General features: G+C 37.2%; 3 protein-coding genes across 14 annotated transcripts in view; 2 read left to right on the top strand and 1 right to left on the bottom strand.

The window, feature by feature from the left end:
* Positions 1–789: 789 nt before the first annotated feature.
* Positions 790–20,189, top strand: LOC136265633 (uncharacterized). The gene is made up of 6 exons (XM_066060537.1): positions 790–1,254; positions 2,646–2,750; positions 4,276–4,320; positions 5,477–5,538; positions 11,672–11,751; positions 20,058–20,189. Coding segments are annotated over exons 1-6 (669 nt in total). The 5' UTR covers positions 790–879; the 3' UTR covers positions 20,060–20,189.
* The window catches only part of LOC136265626 (protein NLRC5-like), a 53,191-nt gene continuing 37,418 nt past the window's right edge, over positions 6,485–22,257 (bottom strand). The window contains exons 1-7 of one of the 12 annotated variants that reach the window (XR_010705637.1): positions 8,482–9,889; positions 8,286–8,427; positions 7,781–7,885; positions 7,458–7,522; positions 7,186–7,397; positions 6,697–6,761; positions 6,485–6,637 (exon numbers count right to left, since the gene is read on the bottom strand). The gene's annotated coding sequence lies outside the window, so the exon portion shown is untranslated. Of the gene's footprint in view, positions 6,638–6,696; positions 6,762–7,185; positions 7,398–7,457; positions 7,886–8,007; positions 8,206–8,285; positions 9,890–22,257 lie in introns of those variants that run through there. The other 11 variants (XR_010705631.1, XR_010705633.1, XR_010705635.1 and 8 more) reach the window with 11 other exon arrangements.
* LOC136265631 (uncharacterized) lies at positions 11,772–13,925 on the top strand. The gene is made up of 2 exons (XM_066060535.1): positions 11,772–13,017; positions 13,072–13,925. The coding sequence occupies exons 1-2, from the start codon at positions 12,748–12,750 to the stop codon at positions 13,816–13,818; spliced, it is 1,017 nt and encodes a 338-aa protein (XP_065916607.1). The 5' UTR covers positions 11,772–12,747; the 3' UTR covers positions 13,819–13,925.

The raw sequence follows: 22,257 nt of genomic DNA, 5'->3' as shown, positions 1-22,257 counted from the left end.
CCTGGATCCGCCATTGTATGCGTAGGCATGCCTAAAGTCTTGTGAGTCAGTAGTCGTCACTGAAAATCCGCTGTTGAACAACTGCGCACCACATGCTTGTGTAGCGCATGACGCTTTGCATTGCAAGAACTTGGAAAACCGCAGTACTACTGCGGTTTTCCAAGTTCTTGCAATGCAAAGCGTCATGCGCTATACAAGCATGTATGTGCGCAGTTGTTCAACAGTGGATTTTCAGTGACAACTACTGACTCACAGGACTTCAAGCATGCCTACGCATACAACTCGACAGCTACAGAATATTACAGGTGTATTTAAAGAACTGCGCATACTGACACATTATTAGCGCATGACGCTTTACATTGCAAGAACTTGGAAAACCGCAGTACTGTATGTGTAGGCATCCTTGAAGTCCTGTGAGTCAGTAGTTGTCACTGAAAATCCACTGTTGAACAACTGCGCACGTACATGCTTGTATAGCGCATGACGCTTTGCCACTTGGAAAGCCGCAGTACAGGAAATTGCATTGTCTTTGCAACTACCGGCCATGCGCGGTTTGAGTATGCGCGTGTTTGAATAATAAAATTCGTGCAATACAGGGTTTTGGTATTTGCTAACTAGTGATGATCCTACCATTCCTGGTATACTTGCTGTAAAAGTGTGTATAATTCCGGTTATGCAATGATTTAACTGACGCGGAATTGAACGGCTTCGATACCATACCCGGTATTGCGCGCGTTTTATTATTCAAAACACGCGCATGCTCAAACCGCGCATGGCCGGTTGTTGCAAAGACAATGCAATTTTCTGTACGTGGGTGTGTGATAGAGCCCGATACTACAAAGTGGTTTTTTTTGATTTCACGCTACCTGTGTAAGAGAAATGGCTCGTCTTCTTACTTGTGCCTTGTTAGTCGTAACAGTCAGTGTATGGACAGCCTACGCTGTTGACCTTCCGTCTCCATTCCTCGAAGTGGCAAACCGTCTGAACCTGAAGAGCAAAATTTCTTATATTCGGGACCGGATCACTCAGCTCAGAAATCTTAATACTGGGCGTTTGCGTAAGCGACAAAGCTACGCGTGCATAAGGGCTTACCAGGAATCAGAGAGCCCTCGTGTTGAGCAGTGTCTACCTTACCTGGCGAATGAAGCAAGTTACACGAGTAATACACAAATTGGAACATTCTGTAGGCTGGGATGTGATAGCACCCTGAAGCAACTCTTTACAGATTTGTATACTTGTGAAGGCAGTTCTTCAGTAAGTAATTACCCACTGTATGTACATGTAGCTCACGTGATCAAGTCTGAAGTAACTTAGCAAATGGTATGGTGCCATGTTTGTGCCATATAAGGAGAAATACTATGTGTAATCTGTAGCTATACAACCCTATTAAATGTTGTGCAGCTACCACCATCACTCCAACTGCCTGGCTCAAGCCTGCTGGTCAGTTGTTGGAGGCTGTGAATACAGTGTTAGCAACTGCTATCACCACAAAAGCATACCGGCTAAGAATTGGGCAGCGGCTATATTTATGTTGATTAATTACCTCGTTTTTTTCTCAGAAGAGCATTTTATTGTACACCAGTGGTTAAACATCCTGATGTTATTGTAAACCATGATAAAAGTTTAAATATCACACAATTGCAAGCTTAGATAGTAGCTACACAGTCAATGTATGTTCGTCTACTAGACTAGCTAAATAATGTGCTGTCAACTTCTAGCTGTTTCATTTAATATTCTAAGGCAACTTCAGCACTTGTGCTGTAAAGCATTAATAAATAAACTAGTGTCCATTTGGTTCTACTTGGGGTACTTTGAGATAATGAGTTACTCTCTAGAATTCCTATGGATATAGTTACATGAAAATAACAAGGAGAAAACATCCTGACCACCTGGTAGACTCCTGTAAGTGTTTGAGCGTAAATCGGATGGCTGCAGGTTCGAGGCTACCTAGGTCCAGTCATGGATTTTTTCTCCTTTCTCCAACTTTTCAAACACACCTTAAGTAGCTAAAGTCTTTGATCAGGCTGTAGAACCAGGTGTCCTACAGACCTTCAGCACTTGTGCTGTAAAGCATTAATAAATAAAAAGCAATGTGTGTTATAGCCAAATAAGGAGTTCCACAAAGGTAAGGAGCATGAAAAAGCATATGCATATCATATCTTGGTCTTGTCACCCAGCTAGACCCTAATTTAAATACACTTATCAATATTTCTGATTGGAATTTTATAATCTTAGTTCTCTTGAAGTAGGGTAAAGTGTTGTTATCAGCAATATTATATTTTTTATGTTGTGGTATTGCATTTCATCATACTGCCGGGTTGATGCGGCCACACGGACAGTAAACCATAGGCTCCCACCAACAGTAAACCATACGATGACAGATAAGGTTAATGAAGCCAGGTGGTGACCAGAATATGGTCCTGTGAATGTAATGTGATTATGTCTCAGATGTTCCCCTACAACCAAAGTGTGATATGAAATTTCATTAATGTTGTTTATCAAGTGAAGTCCTGCAATTATATGCAGTTTAATGGACTGTAAAAGTCATGATTAATATCTCAAATTTTTCTTTAGGATAATGTAGCAACTTTGGTGTGAATGTATGGCACGAAGTAGTGTGTTGATGTGTTTGTCTTTTTGCATAGGACAAGGATGAAATAAAAATTCTTGATTTCTTTTGCAAACGCAATGCTCGTGGGACTTACTGTCTTATTGCATTTAATGACATTGATAACTATCATACATCTGTGGTGAGTATCTCTTAATATTATGCTGTTTAATGTAATGACTGCCCAACAATGCCACTTGGGACCTGTAAGAAGGCTAACCTGGTTTATGCATTGATTGAAATTCATAGCCTTATGAAGCTATACAAATGTGAGTATCAAAGAAGCCACATTCTCATGACAATATATACATACCCCCCACACAGATAGAATAGCTTATTACTTTCAAACAAGCAATGATATTTATGACATAAAAGCTATTTGAAATTTTCAATGGCATTCAGAAAATGCTTTGATATTTGCAAAGTATGCCAACCTGTACACAGATGTCACAGGTGTCTTACCAGCCACAAATTTTGACAGATTTGCATACTTTGTGAGTAGTCAGGATTCTTCAGTAGATAAACATCATGCAGGAATGATGTAATAGTCACCTCAGTAAGCTGAGGTGACTATTTCATCATTCCTTCATCATTCCTTCATAGTATAGCAGTGTAGCCCCCAAAATTGGTAATATTGTGCACTTTTTCATAAAGCCATGAAACTTTCCACATAAATAGTACTCCTCGTGACATGCATTTTTAGATATAGTGCCATCGCTGGGTTGACCTTTACGGCCATTTTTGTACTGAAAATTGATCATTTTTGTCTTTAACTCCCTGAGGCATTAATTAACTTGTTAAAACATGGTACCAAAATAAATATCTTGTTGATAGAAACAACGTGGTTTTTATTTGAAGTCAATAAGTACAAAGTTATTATAATTTTTACTAGCTGCAAAATCTGATGAATTTATGCATAATTATCTGCGCACAGGTAATTCACACCTCAAGGGCAGGTAAATTTATCAGATTTTGCAGCTAGATCATAACTTTGTAATGAATTCACTTATTGACTTCAAATAAACACCAATTGCAAGTTGTTTCTATCAACAAGATCTTTATTTTGGTACCATGTTTTAACAAGTTAATTAATGCCTCAGGGAGTTAAAGACAAAAATGACCAATTTTCTGTACAAAAATGGCCACAAAGGTCACCAAAGGTCAAATCAGCGATGGCACTATATCTAAAAATACATGTTTTGAGGAGTACTATTTATGTGGAAAATTTCATGGCTTTATGAAAAAGTGCACGATTTTTTGGTTGTGCCGCTATACTATTCAGGGTTGTTTATCTGCTGAAGAATCCTAGCACTGCATGTCTTACCTATACTAAGTCCACACATCTCATTTCTTTCATGTTTTATCCCAGCATCCCAGCTTCATTTATTTTTACCTCTTAAAGTAGAAACCCTTGATCTTAGCCAGCCTGATAAATGTGTCTGTGGCATAATGGTGCCTGTACATAATTATACACTACACACACTGTTGCAACTTGAAATTTCCATTTTTTCTAAAGTACTTGTTGAGACCTTGGACATTTTACAGCTAGCTCACATGCATGAATCTCTTGAAGAAACTCTAGGCCAGTACATAGACCCCATTGTACCATTAGGCATTGTTGTGTTTAAATAAAAATGTTTGTTTATTATTATGTGTTTCCAATGCAGACTTGCAACCGAAATTCTAATTACTGCACCTCCAACTGCCGAACTGTAAGTATTAAATAACACACACAATTGATACATTTGTGCTGTATTGTATAATCAAAATGTAACAGCTCAGTTAGTTTTAACACTCCATATTCAGGTATCTTTGTTTACGCCTTTCCTCTCTTGATTATTGAAGAAGTGGAAGTTCTGCTGGGCCTATAACAGTGCTTCATGGATTTTGAATTGTTTTGTCTGGAATTCATAGTGTGTTGAATTTTAAGTTCTACACTAGCCCAAGTAGGAAAAACATTGAGATCACTTGTGCTCTCAAGGACAAATTGTGTTGTGTTATACGTACTTCAAGCCACATATGCTACATACACAATTATGTACCGTATTTAGGAAAATACGAACAATGTGGGCCATGAAGCAAATGTACAGTTAGAAATACTTAAAAGCTGTTTCCGCAGTGACTACCTAAGGGTAAAAGTGTTTTAGGTCCTCAATGCACCCTCAAACAATAAAAATATTATTTTCACAAAAACATGTGACCAGATCTGCGAAAACCCAGCATAATGGCATATTCTTTATTTATAATCTACTTAGCCAAATGTATGCTCTGGCAAAGTTTCAGCCTCGTATGCCAATAACTTTTGGAGTTACAGTGGTAACAATAGATAGATCAATTCGTACAGCGAGTATAGGAAAAATAAAGTACAGGCGCTTATAAAAACGACTATAACATATGAATGCAATAGTATAAAAGTTGCAACTTGCACCATGGTATTAGCCATAAATAGGGAGATTCATTTCTGGGTAAGTTTTTCATCTTTCTTTACTACATACAGTCAGTAAAGAAAAATTGATCGCATACAATTGCTTAAATGGCGAATACCCATAACCGTTGTATCCATTGGTTTACTGCAACAAAACAAAGATTTTCGAACTCCTCTTGAGTAGGAGAATAAGGTGATATCCAGGTTTTTACTGTTCGGCCCTTTCTTTGCAAGCAAAAAAATGTTTAAGAATTATGGAATTTCTTTTAGAAACGTAGAAGTACTTTAATATACCCACTGCTTATACTGTAATTTAGGCTTTCACCATTATAGCAGGTTTTCAATGTAGTAGCAAACTCTAATGCTCCCTCAAACATATCTAACTCTATATGGTAGTTACATTGTCATAACTATTTGATTTTAGTTATCATGTACTCACACAGATCACATCATGGATAAACTACCACTTGGGCTGTTGTTATGAAACACTACAACAACTGAATGAGTAAGAGATGTCATGTGTGTGTCATATTAGGAGTACTGTAAGTAATAAACTGATCAAGACTCACGGTAGTGAGTCGCGCGGCCATGAAACTACAAAGCGCACGCCCAATTAAAAGACGCGCGGCCACTACTGTGAGTTATTTACGTGTAGGGCCGGTTTCGCAATATTAGTCCTAGATTATGCAACATCTCTCAATAGATTTGTATTGCGTTACGTGCTAAAAAAATGTTTAGGAGTCATCATCATAGTTTTCTTGCGACCTCGCTAAAATAAAAAAGTAACCATCGCAAAATAAAAAATAGGCGTATTTCACTTTATTTCTCTACCTTATGTTACAACTACTGTCACGTTATACCAGTCAACATAGTCGTGTTTGTATAGTCCATCTACCACTGACATTATCCAATCCTGGTTTGCCTATACGCGTATTTTCTTCAGTCAAACCTCTAATCCCTACAATAACTTTTAAAGGCACGACGTGGACACAAACTCTAATGCCTGATAAACAAGTTGTGACAACGTGCTGAACCGTAAGTTCCCTAGGGATGGCGTTTTAAGCAGAAATCTTTTAAATTCCATTTAGTGCCACACCCCAATCGAGCGTTTATAAATCGCCAGTTGTCTTATGGTGTGAAGAACAAAATCACTAGCGAAGGTGCTTTAAGCATACTCTTCAATTCTCTATTTACATGTAATTTTTAATAGATTAACCACAAAGGCCTGAATACAAAAGGTAACAAGCCTTTAGGGGTTACCACCTCTATGTAGTGTTTACCATGTAGCTTGTGCTGTGGCTTTCATTAAGTATTATGCACACACAAATGGTGCAACAAAATTTTGTAATGGATTGCTCGAATGTGGTTGGTGGTGTTGTGGCTCGAATGTGGTTCGTGGTTTGCCAGTGACCATGTATGAGTTGGGGTTGTTCCACACAACGTACACAATATTCAAATTTCATGATGGCCATGAAAATTTCTTGCCATATGGTAAACATACAACAATGTGTAACAACGTTAATCAACATCACATCAAGACTTGACTAAAAATAGTTCCAACAATAGTGATGATTTCTTGTATGTCAGCATGACGATACTGAGACCTGTAAAAGAATAAGCAGGCACTGAAGTTAACCTTAAATTAAACACTCATGCAACTGACCTGGAACATTGGTCGCAACACCAAAAACACTTGTTTCGATATCTGATGACACAATCCAGCAGGCACTGAATTAAAAGAGAATGTATAAAAAATCAATATGCCGGGCTGTATCAATAATAGCATGGATAATCAAAATGAACAAAAATTATATCCCAGGCTAAGTGAATGAATAACATAACTGTTGGGTAAGCATGTCAAACCTGAACATTAGGACATTAGTCAAAAAAAAAAGTACGCTATCACAACTTGGTCATAATACAATGTTTGTACCACTGGACTTCACACTGGTTGCCCAAAAATTGTGCCATTCCAGGACAACAGCATAATTATGAAACAAATAGTTACTACAACACAGAAGGCTTACTGTTGTACTGTCTACACTGATATACCATAATTTAAAAACATAACAGGTAGCTAGGAATTAAATACAATACACTTAACATCTGGGTACTAGGAAAAAATCACTAACATCACAACATGTAAACTGACCTAGAAATTAACACCCTTGATGCCACTACAGTCTACACTGGATATTTGTTTGAACCCATCAACACTATACCCGATACATCTGAGTAGACTGACCTGCAAATTCACATCACTAGTATACAGTGATAATTGATAACTACAAAAACAACAATTGCAATAATACAATTCTTCTGTACGTCAACTGACCTGAAATTCATGACACTCGATACCGAGACCTGTAAAAGAATAAGCAGACACTGAAGTCAACCTTAAATTAAACACACATGCAAACTGACCTGGAACATCGGTCGCAACACCAAAGACACCTGTTTCGATATCTGACGAAGCAATCCAGCAGGCACTGAATTAAAAAGAGAATGTGCAAAAAATCAATATGCCAGGCTGTACCAATAAAGGATGGATAATCAAAATGAACTAAAAAATATATATATATCCCATATGCAGGTTAAGTGAGTAACATAACTGTTGGGTAAGCATGTAAACCAGAACATTAGGTCATTGGTCAAACAAAAGTAGGCTATCACAAACTGGTCACTGATAATTGATAACTACAAAAAGAACAATTGCAATAATACAATTCCTCTGAACGTTAACTGACCTGAAATTCATGACACCTGTATCTTTGTTCTTGCATGGTCTCAACTTACATATGTACCATGATCACATTCAACTGCTAGTGGATAAACCAGTATGACCAGATGGCCTGCAAAAACCAACAAAGAGGTATTAAATACAATACACCTAAAGCCTGGAATATGAAAAATATTATATAAGCATTATTTCACACTGATATAGTAATAGATTATAGGACGTTGTGGAACTTGCCTAAATGTGTAAACTTGAACAAGAGGACAACTGCATAATCTGGACACTTGGAATTGTCCAATACCTGATGAACAAGTTAGTACTAATGACATTCACGTCAACATTTTATCCCAGCTGGGTGAATCTCTTGTAACTGAGTACAAAGGTGTTTATTTTCCACCTGCAACCAAAGTTCTACATTTCAATCTGTGGTTGAGTGTACATAAATTGACCAGGAAAATCAGGATGCCATAGGGGTATGGAAATGGTTCTTTTCCTTCTGTTATGACATTACTTACAGCTGACTGGTAAATGATCATCGATGTCCCCATGGACCCCAACAATGAGTATACCAATGACTTCACAAGTTGGAATAAATTTCCTTTCAACATGTGGTGGAATGAATTTCCTTTCAACATCTGGTGGACAGGTCCAAAAACCCTATCACACAAACACGGTGAATCAGTGTGTGGCGATGTGACACGTTGCACAAACTTCACTCCTCGTTTCGTTAGCATTCAAGACCGGCATATATCATAGAGTCCCTCAGTATTCTTGACTCTTACTTTTTCAAGCGTTGCTCAAGCAATGTAGTTTCTCACGAGGGGCTCGAGTTTCTCAGTAAAGTCGAGCCAATTAAAGTACGCCTCACCATCTAGTTACATTCTTAAACTATTCAATTTAAAACCACGTATCACGAGTGTCCGCTTAAGGTAATTAGGGACTTTCCACGAGATTTCCCCTAAATACATCACGTGTTAGTTGTCAATCCGGTGGATTCTGGTGGTATACATGGTTCAACAATGCGGTAAGTGTACATATGCTGTCAATAATTGTTTGTGCACTGCTAAACTAAGTTATTTTTGTGTGGTAAGTATGCTTGAGGAAGGGTCTGGGGGACGACACTAATGTTTTGACAGCAGTTGATGATGGCCAGGCAAAGAACTGCGAGAAGAACTACTGTGATAGTGTGATAGTAGGGAAAAATTCCCACCCCTATAGCTCTGCCTAGGGGCCTTATCTACAGCTACTGTATTATGTTGCCGATATGTACATCCGGGCCAAGAATAAAGGTGAAAGTGGTAGTAAGGCTCAATCCTATTATTCTGCTGAACAGGCAAGGGAGTCTGGGACTCTGGGGGCATGCTCCCTCAGGAAAGTATAAGTACTACAACTTTTTTGTTTTAATTGCTTCATCAAGTATAAAAATTTCAGTCAAAAGGTGATGATCGAGGCACTGGTCTTATGCACTGGTTGGAGTGGTTGTATCGATACTGCACTGTGGCAACCTTGAGGGGTTAGTGCTGGCATTATCCTTGGCAATACTATTCCATCTCCCCGAGTCTTGATGATTGAGTCCTCCATTCCTTTCTCTGCTGCTCCAATCCTGAAGTTGTGACCACAGTCAAAAGGTGACGATCGAGGCTCTGGTCTTGCATCTATACTGTACTGCAACACCCTTGAGGGGTTAGTACCGGCATTGTCCATCGCAATACTGTTCCATCTCCCATATACAAGTCTTGATGATTGAGTCCTCTATTCCTTTCTCTGCTGCTCTAATCCTGAAGTTGTGACCAAAATAATAAAAAATGGTTATAACATGATAAATGATTATGGTGATAACAATTACAAATGTATTTATAGCTGTGTAGCAACTGTAAACTAATTAGTCACTTGCAAGTTTAATTAGGTGTCTGAAGCATTTAACATGCACAGATATGAGATATATTCGTCACATGCAGGCAGTAAGGATAGATTTACTCTAATAGAACAGTCATACTACACCGTAAATTCATACTTCCGAATTTACGGTGTTATGAAACAATCATTATTATGTATGGATTTTACTGACTCTCCAAGATAATATTCTGCATTAATGTTAATTGCTCATTTCCAAAAAAAATTACCTTTTAAACCAAATGTAGAGTCTATCACTGACAAAATTGAGTGATATCCACCCCAAAAACACCTTCGCTGTAAAAAAGGCGCGCCCAAGAAACTACAAGTACCTGGAACCCAATGTAAAAAAACAAAAAGAAAACAGCTCAGCTGAAGTGAAAAGTAACTGGTAACTTAAAGAGCTGATATCTGAAGCGGCCAAGAATACAATTACTCAAGTTTAATCCATGCAAGAACACCTTGGCTATAAAACAGGTGTGTACATGAAAGTAACTGGCAACTGAAATGGCTGATATCTGAAGCGGCCAAGAATGAATGGTCATATACAACTAATTCAAAAATTTAACACTGAACCTTTATAATTTAGCTGTGTTCTATATTCACTCTTGCTGCATCGTAAAGTAATTTCTTTTAACTCTAATTGGCTGGTAATTTGGCCGCCTGTTTTACTCTATTATACTGACTATTAAAAAAGGCGGCCAAATTACCAGCCAATTAGAGTGAAAAGAAATTACTTTACGATGCAGCAAGAGTGAATATAGAACACAGCCGAATTATAAAGGTTCAGTGTTAAATTTTTGAATTAGTTGTATATGACCATTTATTCTTGGCCGCTTCAGATATCAGCCATTTCAGTTGCCAGTTACTTTCATGTACACACCTGTTTTATAGCCAAGGTGTTCTTGCATGGATTAAACTTTAGTAATTGTATTCTTGGCCGCTTCAGATATCAGCTCTTTAAGTTACCAGTTACTTTTCACTTCAGCTGAGCTGTTTTCTTTTTTGTTTTTTTACATTGGGTTCCAGGTACTTGTAGTTTCTTGGGCGCGCCTTTTTTACAGCGAAGGTGTTTTTGGGGTGGATATTAAACCCATTAACCATCATAGGCTCCATATCCACAGAGCAATAATAATTATAGCTTATATGTAGAATTAGATTCTTGCTAAACTAGTTGCTGTGCATTTCTATTGAAACGGTCACATCCATTGAAGCTTTTTTGTCTGAGTTTATAAGTCCTATGCCAATTATTGCATTATTGTTGCATAATTGCATGAAAGCCAACTCACTAGAATAGGCTAGAAGTAGTGTTGTTATAATTGCTAATAAATGTCTTGTAAGTGAAACCGATATAGTGCACTTGTTGTGCGGCTTCAAGTAGCCGCAAGAACCTTTAAACCATTCTTTGTGTCATGAAGTTGTGTAGCTATTTCATGGCTGTTATTGGCCGATTTGGAAGAAGTCTTTATAAAAATTGGTCGGGAATCAATTGTTATAAGACCATTATGTTGAGGTGACTTGCTAACTAAGGTGACCATTATGGGAGATTCCACTGTGGTTAATATAACTATGCAAAAAGTGACATCCCTTGATCATTATACTTTCATAGCAATTCCCAGTTAGGTCAACCTGCATAAAACTTTACATACAATCATGTTATTGCTTTGTTCATAAATAAATGTAGGTTGGTCATACTTGTTAAACTAGTTTAGTTAACATAGCAGTGACCAAACACTATTTCATCTTATGTTCACTGGTGCCAAAGATCATAAGATTAGTAGCTAAGGATATTTTGAAGGTAGTGTTACACAGTGAAAGTATAGTTAGTGCAGCAAGCTGTAGAGGTATCATTAGAGAGGTGTCATATACATGTGTATATATTAAGTGTTTGTTGACTTGAGTAAATTTGTGTTCCTACCATAGTTCATATGCAAATATCATACTCCTTGTAAGTAACCCAAATATGTAAATTTACAACTTATGTAATATATATTTCTTTATTATACAGGATTTCACCTGATTCAGGCGATGACCTCCCAACTGAAATATTTAGGGTCTGTGGATACACAGCTCCAATCACTCCTTGTTGTAAGTAGACTGATGTAAAATGCATACGGTTGAGCTCATAAACAATCTGTTACCGTATAACGAGTTAATTTTGAAGGGGAAATTTTCAAAGAGTAGCTGCTAAAATAAATTTCGAAGGTATAATTTTCGAATGCTCTATTGTCATGCTTAGCACCACAAAAATTAATTTTGTAAATATGCGTGTTAAATTAAGTGAAGCGATGGTGACCACGCATAGCGGTACAATCGAAATTGAGATATTCATTTGGTGTTATTGTATTTATAAAGAAACTAGCATTGTTACCTGCCCTACGTGCAGGTATTATAATAAAAAAATTAATGTAATAGTATAAAATAATTACAAAGACAGCATATTATGATTGCCTTTCTGGGTCATTGAAATTTACGGAGCAAATCACCATCTATTATAATGTAGAACTAAACACAATGCAGCTATATATTCAGTCATAATGCATTGCAACATTTTGGAGCATCAATCATAAAATTGTGCATCGGTAGTGCAAAATAAAGTTGCTGGGAATGATATTTGTACTATGCATAAACTATTTTTGGAGAACCCAGACAAATAAACACTTGCACAATGGAGAGTACTTAAATATCCATAGCACGTGTACCCCTTTTGTTGAAGCAGATAAATTAAATAGTGTGAGCCGTGTATCTCCAAAACATGTTTACAAAGAGGCCTATTCCAGTAAATTCCAATAGGTCTCCAGCATAGCTAGTTGGATAGTATATATTTGTACTATGCATAAACTATTTTTGGAGAACCCAGACAAATAAACACTTGCACAATGGAGAACAGTGAAAATATTCATAGCATGTGTACCCCTTTTGTCCAAGCAGATTAATTAAATAGTGTGAGCTGCGTATCTCCAAAACATGTTTACAAAGAGGATTATTCCAGTAAATTCCAATAGGTCTCCAGCATAGCTAGTTGGATAGTATAAATAAGCTGCAAATAAATACTTTTCACTCACTTGAGTTTTGTAACTTGAAATGAATCTGAACACAGAAGAAATGGATGTTAGTGGTATCAAAGGTGCATCAATAGATGCACGCATAGGTGGCGTGTTGGGAGATATTTCATCTATGAAGAGAGGCAAGAGTGCATCATATTTTGATGGCGAGATAAGCGATGAGCAAAAGAAAATAAGATTGTATGGGTTTGACAGCTCAGTCCGAAAACGGTTATTTGAAGAAACTGGAAAAGCGGTTGTCTTGGGAAATTGTGAAGTCAAGAAAGCTCGCCATGGCAATGAATATGAGGTAAATGTTTAGTAGGATTTAATACAGTTTAGTTAAATTTTTTGCATGTTATAGGTGTTAGTGAGCAAGAAAACTACAATAGAGAAATCTCCTCGAAAGTATGATGTACAGAAAATTGATGATGATTGTAACACTGCATTAAGCGATCTATCTGATATTCCAGAATACACAAAGGTTACTTGTGAAGGCAAGGTGATTGAAGTAGATAATGTTGTTGAAACAGCAAATGGAATAAAGCTACAGAGTGTTACGATTGCAGATAGATCTGGTACAGCTAGAATTGTCTTGTGGGGAGATGATGTAAATATGCTGTCTTCATCCAAATGCTACAAATTTGAAAAGGTCATTGTCAAGGAATTCCGTGGTGAGACGCAGTTGTCTGTGTCTAAGAGCAAAATAGATGAAATAGATGACATTGATGCAGTAAATATAAGAGAGCAAGAGAAGGTGCATACCATTGATGAAGCAAAAGTACTTGGTGTACAATTATTTGAAGTGTACAAAGCTTGTCTGAACTGCCGCAGCAAACTGCCACATGGAATTGAAGGAGAATTTGATACTTGTAGCAGATGTGGTATGCTGCAATGCACGGATGAATGCAAAACAGAAGCGACTGCACAAATGATGATTAGATCTGAAAGTTCCAGCAGTGTTGTTACCCTAAAAGCATTTGGAAGAAGCTTACAGGAAATAGCTGGAGAAGAAGTTTCCAGTCCACTTGCACTTTTAAAAGCTACACCTTTCAGTGCAACCCACCAGCATGGAGTGATCCAATCAGTCACCAGAGTGAAGCTTTTGTAGCATGCAACTGCATATGTGATTAAATACTTTATTGACTTGTTAACGCTGTACTAATGATGTGCTTGAAAATCACTATTAATAATTCAATAAGTTTGAGGTTAAATGTACTATTTCATGACATCGAATAGCATGCTGTCACTGAGGCCTGCAGCTGAGTTGGATAACCACATTTGTTTGTAGCATTGGTACCTGCCCTATGTGCAGGACCATCTCCACATTAAACATTTTAATGCCACAAAGAGGGACTAAGCATTAAACACCAGCACTGCTAATGTAGCTATGTAGGGTACATGGTGATGTCACATTTTTTAAAGAGCATGAGGTTTTCTTATGTCATTAATGATGCAAAACACTAAAGTTTATTGTTTGTGGTTTTGACAGGAATGTAGTTTAATTATTCAGTGCATCTTCCCTACCAGTGACTTCAACGTGCTGTATAGAACAAACGGAACCTTTGCTGCTTTACATGAGAACTAATGCAACAATAATTAATATATTGGGAACCAAGCATAAATATTAGTGTCCTATATTTGCTGTGTAGCATGTATGTCGATAGTGCTTTAAAGTACATGATCCTTATGCAGTACATAATAATTTATAGTGAAGCATGCATGCAAGGCTAGCTAATTAGTTAAACTGCATGCGAGCTAAGGCAATTGTATACAGTATACCCTACATTACATACAGGTTGTATACACACGGTACAGTTTCAGTTTCTACATTTTGATGTTTACCTTACCGACTGTCACAAAGAGAAATGAACTTGAGCATAATTTAAAGTCAACACAATTCGCAGTTATAGTTACTGCATGGCAAGCAAAAGTTCAGAACTTGTCTTATGCACTTTCAGTTCTGATGTTGCAGTGACACATATACCTCTTTCCATACAAAAACCCAGTTTTGAAACACCTGCAGTGTAATTGACCAATAAGGTAATGTATGAATCTTTAGAGTGAAAGCATGTAAGCAGGATAGTGAAACAGTTGTGCCAGGTCAGATGCAGTTCCTCGGTGTAAACTATGGATCTGCATGGTTCCAGTATTATCATTTTTCAGATGCACAGTAGTATTTGTTCAATCATGCAAGCTGCCTATTACTACAGCAGTATTGAGGTGAGTCTGAACAAACAGTTTTTCATGTCAGTGCACACCTATGTGCTTAAAACAAAGATGTAGATATTCTGGATACTGGTGAAAGAAGCTTTTACCTACTCTAATACAACACACTGGACCAACACACAGATGGACAAATATGTTGGCAATTTGTCTGCCCTGTCCCAAAAGTGCTATAAGAGTCCCTATTATGTGAGGTAATTCAGTGCCAGTGCCATCATAAGAGTTTGTAGATGAAGACTTGCATGGAACAGATACAGCAAAAAGGTGCATCAAAAAGGTCCCAAAAGTGAAAAAAAAAGTTATGACCTAGGCGGGGATTGAACCCTGGCTGGTTATAATAACTTGGGGTTAAGGGGAGGTGCACAAATCGCCACAGTTGTTTATCAGTGGTTTTGACAGGAATGTAGCTCAACTTTTCAGTGATCCTTCCCTACACCAGTGCCTTCATCGCCCTATAAAGAGCGAACAAAAGCACGTATTGATTTGCTACAACAACACTCGAGTTGCCAGATGATGGGCATTTAATTTCGCTGAAGTCCCGCCTCGATACGTGCTTTGCATGCCAAGATATGATGAGCTAAAAGCCGTGTTTTAAAAAGGTGTTCACAAAAAGGTACTAAGTAGAAAGAAAAAAATCTGTCAACACGTGGATTTGAACCCACGACCTCTTGCACGCTAGTCAGGCGTTCTACCACTTGAACAGTATGTGCTGTGGTTTTCAAAGGAATGTTGCTCAAGTTTTCTCTACACCTTGGCCTTCTACGCGCTGTAGAGACCGAACGGAAGCACGCGTGAACTCGTGATAACAATCTTAGAGTAGGCGGATGATGAGCGCTTCATTATCAGCACAGACTATGTCGATTCGCGCCAAGTCTGGTGAGTAAGCAGCGTGACCGTCAGACAGACAGACATTTTCAGCTTTATATATATAGAAGATAGATAGATATGGACTGCTCCACTATAGGAAAGCTGGTTTTGCCAATGGGAAATGGGTATTCTTTACTGTCGATTTGCTGTGGGCGTAGTCGTTGCAACATCAATTAAAGAAAGCAAAGGTGTTGGCCTGGTTGCCAGGTATGCAGTGGCGTAGCCAGGAAAAAAATTTACTGAGGCAAAGTTTATGCATTGAGAGGGTCAGCTTCTGACTCAACTCAGTCATTCACACACTTTCAAGCATGGGTGGTACAGGTTGACTCTCTGGTTGGATGGAAGTTGTTTCAGAAGACTCTGAGCATTTTCTACATGTCAGTAATGCTCCAGCTTAGCTACAGCATACCAAGCTTCAATTATTAGATTAGTGAAATTGCACTCAACACAAAACTGAATTAGCTACTCTAGAGATATTTTGAGTGATCAGGCCATCATGGACTGCAAGTCATAGTCATGCACACCACTGTTTTCAGCATTGATCTGATGTGATGTTTAAGTCAGAGATTATCTCTTTGATGTGATGCTCAACTGCATGTGCTAAGCATGTCAAGATAGGGAGTCTGGGGGCATGCTCCCTTAAGGAAAATTTTGAAAATATATGCTTTGAAATGTCATGTGGAGGCTATTTTATTTTAATTGTAACTGCTAATGCATGATAGGCATGATCATTTGATTAACATAAATGTAAATGATTTAGACCAAGCAGTGTAATGAGAACAGAGGCTATAATCTTTACTAAATGTTCTATTAGAGTATATTAAGATGACTGCTCTATTAGAGTATCTTGATCTTTTTACGAATTCAAGTAGCTGAAAAAGTGACGTGATCCATCCAATGCCGGACTGTGTCACCATGGGTTCTGGCCCTGCTTAGTACTACATCTATAGATACTATTGTGTGTGGTACAGTAATGCTGTCTAGTAACGTTTGAGTAGAAAATTTGGGGTGCCAAAACTCAGGCCTGCTCATCCTGTTTACTGAGTTGAGCATTTTTTTACCGAGGCAGCTGCCTCGGTTGCCTCAATGGTAGCTATGCCACTGGTATGGAAAGAGATATCATGTATTTGTTCTGTATTTCTTCTACCAGAATGATAAGATGTGGAGTTGTGTTTAATAATGGACAGAATTCGGCTGACCCAGCTTTATATTTGAAGAGTTAAATTTTCGTAGAAGCTGTGTTCTTCGAATAATTCGAAAATTAAACTCCTTCGAAAATAACTCGTTATACGGTATACTGTAGAGGCCAAAAGGCTAAACTTTGGTCCTCATCTGTTGCTAATTATATACTGACCTGGTATGCAAGAAAATCAGGTGTTTAGATGTATAAATTTGTGTCCACCTCTGCATGCGAGGCATATACCATCCTATTATGCTTTTAATTTTACTTATTTTGCTATGATACTAGCTATTTAAAAAATTAAAAATTTCAAAAGGAAGTAGGGATTGATGTAACATACACGCTACAAAAAGTAAGGAAACAAGCTCAAAAATGTTACAGCTGAAATGAGAAATGGTCCAGCAGTAAAAAGTAAGGAAACAAGATTAGATGACTACTTGCTAAAATGAGACACTTTAATGCCTACTTTTGGCTAGCATCTTGAAATGAGACCATCAAATTAGCCAAAAGTAGGGATTAAAGTGTGTCTCATTTTTAGCAAGTAGTCGTCTAATCTTGTTTCCTTATTTTTTACTGCTGGACCATTTCTCATTTCAGCTGTAAAATTTTTGAGCTTGTTTCCTTACTTTTTGTAGCGTGTATATTACATCAACCCCTACTTCCTTTTGAAATTTTTAATTTTTTAAATAGCTAGTTTGTTTACTTTTTTGTCTAGCTAGCTAGCTATATTATATTCTTTTTGTTTCTACATAGTATAAATGTCACTTGAAGCAGCTATCTTTACCTTTGTAGGCAATAAGTGCCTCTAAAAATATTTATCGTTTTGTCTTTTAAAACTATTACAGCCACTGTTTGAGGCTTCAGCTGCATTTCTAATGGCCTAAATGTTGATGATTTTACAGTAAAACATCACTGGAGAGTCCATAATTATAAGAGTGGAACCCTCGCTTTTAGAAGTCTGGATTCCGAGGTGGATCCGCCCTAGTCTCGCAGGCCAGATCGCTTTTATTTCTTTTTCATTTGGTCAGGAAAAAACCGACCAAATGAAAAAGAAAAAAAAGCGGTCTGGCCATGCGAGACTGGATCCGCCCCTCAAAGACATTATTAGCTAGCTACCTCACTAAACTGGTAATTAAGAATTTCAAAAATTTTTAAACTCACTGTACATCGAAACATTCGACTTTTCACTTCATTTACCCAAGGTATAACAATATTAATGCATTCCAGGTGGTATTTTTGGGTAAAACTTATTGCAAAGCCGTTTTGTAAGGTGCGAAAATCCACGAAACCATATGATTTCTTACCAACCCCTACTATACAGTACTATCGTACTGTATGATAAGGTTTAAAACCTTTTCAACTTTTCATGAGTACTTTGCAGCTTTTCATGAACTTTTCTGTACATATATCATGAATCATTATAGTGTTCATGAAAATTACAATGCTTTTGCTGCAGAGCTCATTGATAAAAATTCAAAAATCACTATTATTTCATGACCAAAGTTTTGTAATAATTTTGCACTTTTGAATAGTATAGATAATAATTTTTGGGCTTGTGAGCTACTTATTAAAAGTAAAAGGATTTCCTGTTTTTTTTTAAAACGTATCAGCTTTAACTGCTTTATAAATTATATTAATATACTCTAATTAGACAGTCAAGTCAACTACTTGGCTTTTCTATTACTGTTATATTACAGTACAGCTATGATATGCAGTCGACAAGCAAGGATTTAGACAAACAAGGATTTATATATAATTTGCAAAGTTATTATTCCCCTGTTATGCTAGCATTATGATTAGTGCTGCAGAGACTGATTATGCTGCTCAAAATATTGCCACTGTAATCGTTGGATGCCTATTCATGTGCCTAACTTCTAGACATTTTCATTGAACTTTATTATTATTATTATATATAGCAGGTTATTTCACAGATTGCCACCATTCAAAAAATTTAAGGGAATTTTTTTCTTTCTTCATGATCTATGTTTAACCCTTAAACGCGCATGAAACTTTTAAGGAATTAGTCCTGAATGCGCACAGAACATTTATGGAATGCGTGTTTACACAAAACAAACTTATATGGTGAGGTAAGACAGCCTTACCTAAATCTATTAGCCTAAAACCATATATCAATAGAAAGCTTATTCATTGGTCTACTTGGGGAAGGCTAAATAACCACTGTAACAACAATGGCTTACTTGTTATAAAGCGAAGAAGATCGATGTCTCGCTTTATCGTAACGCCACATTCTTAGCTTCAATCGTAGTTTCGATTGTGGGTTTAGTCACGTGAGCTGTATATGGCCTGATTTGCCATTGAATGGCCATTCGAATAGTACTCGTTTGAAGCAAATCGGACGAACTGTCAAGGAGTTATGGATCATTTTCTAAAGGTATGTAATATATTTTTTGTGGTTAGTTGTTGAAAATTATTTTCACAGCGATTTTTGATCTTATGCTTTCGTCGTAGGGTAAACCCCTAGGTATCATTTTAATGCTTATTACATCACGAGTAGAATGGCACAAGTTACAAAGCCATATGGTAAACACTTCAAAAATTACAGCGTTTTGTTTACAACCATGCATAAAAGCCTATATATAGGCTTATGCGTTTTCAAGACCATGCGTAATCTGCCTATATATAAGCTTATGTGCGTTTAAGGGTTAAAAGCCATTTTGATCAAGTTGTGAATTTCTAGGGGAAAAGCTTTCTCGGATAACTGTCAATCCTCTAAAAATTACAAACCGCATTTTCTTCTTCAATAACCCACTATATATACATAGGTATATACATGCAATAGTTATAGAATATTCAGCTGAACAGATGTGACCTGTTAAGTGATAGCTAGGGTGACGTTTGTGCCCACATACCTGGTCCTTTGCACACAATAATAATATTTCTTTCTTCAGTAGGATAGAATAAATGCCATGCATAGTACTTCTTTGATTCTCTTAAGATAAAACAGTGCATATGTCTGTTACTTTCACTTTCAACTCCTAAATATATTTAAATGTACTAGTCTGTACCTGTTGTAATGTCTAGTTTCATAACATTAATTGAATACTTGTCATACACAGGAGAGACATTCACATGATGGACTGGCAGTTGAACATTAGGATTTGACATTTAGGTTAGGACATGCTGAGATTACTAGGTTCAACTTATTTTGTACGTATGCAGGATTTATATGATCAGCTCTTTAAAATTTATTGTCTAGCAAATGATGGGAAAACATTGGGTGACCATGAGTGGGTCTGAATAGCCACTTTAATCAGATGGATCAATGCTGGCATAATCGACACAAGCCTAGTTGGATTTATATGAATTTGCTGCTGGTAAAAATTACCATAACTTTCATAACTTTGAAATGGAATATTCTATGAGCTTGCAACAAGTACCAACTTGTTTCTTGGATAAAGATCTTCAATTTGGCACCTAGTTTGGACAAATTGAGTGTTGTATGGGTGATATATAGACAAAGGTCACTATTTTTTAGCATAAAATGAGCTGTAGAGGATACCAAAAGTCAAATATGCGATGGCTCCACATCTCAAAATACACTTCATGGTATAGGTAGATACTATGTGCAAAGTTTCATACTTTCTGCACAAAGTGCACAATTTGCTCATTTTTGCTGGTTAAGCTGCTCTACTACTAACATGTAAACAAGGAACAACTTTTGAACTGCTGGGTAAAAAAGTGGTGAAATCAAAAGTGTCAGCCAAGGAATGGCTGTAATGAGTTAACAAAAAGCCTGGGTAATACAGTGGAACCTCAGTTATCTGGACCCCACTTATCTAGATTCTTGGTTAACCGAACTACGGAAATGACAACTCTATTATAGTGACTGTTCTATTAAGGTAGTTGATAATAGTAAAACTTTTTAAAATGTTCTTGATGGTTATTTATGCACAGTTTTGGAGATTCGGACTTTTCAGACTTATGGACCACCCCTGGTCCCAAGGGGTTTGGATAACTGAGATTCCACTGTAATAATAATAATGGCTATGTGCAATCAGTGTAATATTGATGAAATGGAGGAAAGAAAGAAGAATTTTGAAGATAAAGAGGACTACATGAGATCAGTACATTCTGAATTGTGATAACTGCACATGTTGAGTTAAGCAAAACATTCTCTGTACATTTCATAGTGGTTTACAGGGGCGGATCCAGGAGCTGGCAAGGGGAGGGGCACAAACAGGCTGAGTTGTAGCTAGGTGGTTGGGGAACTTCTCTTGTTAGTTGCTGCATTTTTGAAGCAGCAAATAATCACCACTTAGTAGTGTCTCACTGTTGAGTTTTGACATTTTGGCTTTTGCAGATGGTTGTGAAGTCTTAAAACTGTGTAAAAGGCTATGAATCTCTTAAACTACAGCAACACGATAATTATTTTTTTAGAGGCGCTTAGTACGCACGAAGGTGCTGGGGGCAGTTAGTTTGACTTTGGTTTGCTTTGATTTCAGGTGAATTTATAAATGCTACTAAGATTTGCACGTTTTCATGAGTTAATTGATCTAGCCCTGACAAAGTTTAGTATTTTAATCAGAAGTATGGTTCCTCCAAAAGGTGAGGGGGGGGATTTGCCCCAAATGCCCCATCCTGGATCCGCCATTGGTTTATAGTTTGGGCCGCACGACACACTACCGTGTGTCTTGATAAGTACATATAATTGAGAAAGGAGTAGTCATTTTCACATGTTTCGCAGAGTGATACAGTTTCAGCACAGTTGTTGTTCCTGGGAGTCAAATTACCCTGAAACAGTTGTGATACTCTCTCCTAAATTAAGTGCGTACAAAACTTAGTCAGGTCCTCTACTATCTAGTATACTTCCTCTAATACCATAATAATTTAACTTGTACAGGAGTCTTGAGTGTGCTACCTTGTCAAATGCTTTGGAAAATCTAGTATTGCAGCATCAACTTGATGGTTATTATCCATTTCTTTAGCAATATCGTTAATAGTAATAAATAATTGGACTCACAGGAATGTTTAGATATGAAACCAAACTGGGCATGGCTATCTGATAGGATGTTTTGATCTTGTAAGTGTTTCAAAAATTGGCTCACTAAGATATGTTCCATTGTTTTGCAGACTACAGATGTAAGTGAAACAGGACAATAGTTTCTTGGATCAGATTTTAATAGGGGAGTAACATAGGTATGTTTTCATTCATACGGAACAGTACCGGACTGTAATGATTGTTTTAAAATGTGGGTCAACATAGGAGAGATTTCGGTTGCTGTAGTTTTCAGTATACACATGGATGAATAGACTTGT

The sequence above is a fragment of the Dysidea avara genome, chromosome 9, assembly GCF_963678975.1.
Source record: "Dysidea avara chromosome 9, odDysAvar1.4, whole genome shotgun sequence".
Classification (NCBI taxonomy): domain Eukaryota; kingdom Metazoa; phylum Porifera; class Demospongiae; order Dictyoceratida; family Dysideidae; genus Dysidea; species Dysidea avara.
The sequence above is the reverse complement of the archived record's forward strand: the minus strand, read 5'-3'. Positions and strand labels throughout refer to the sequence as shown.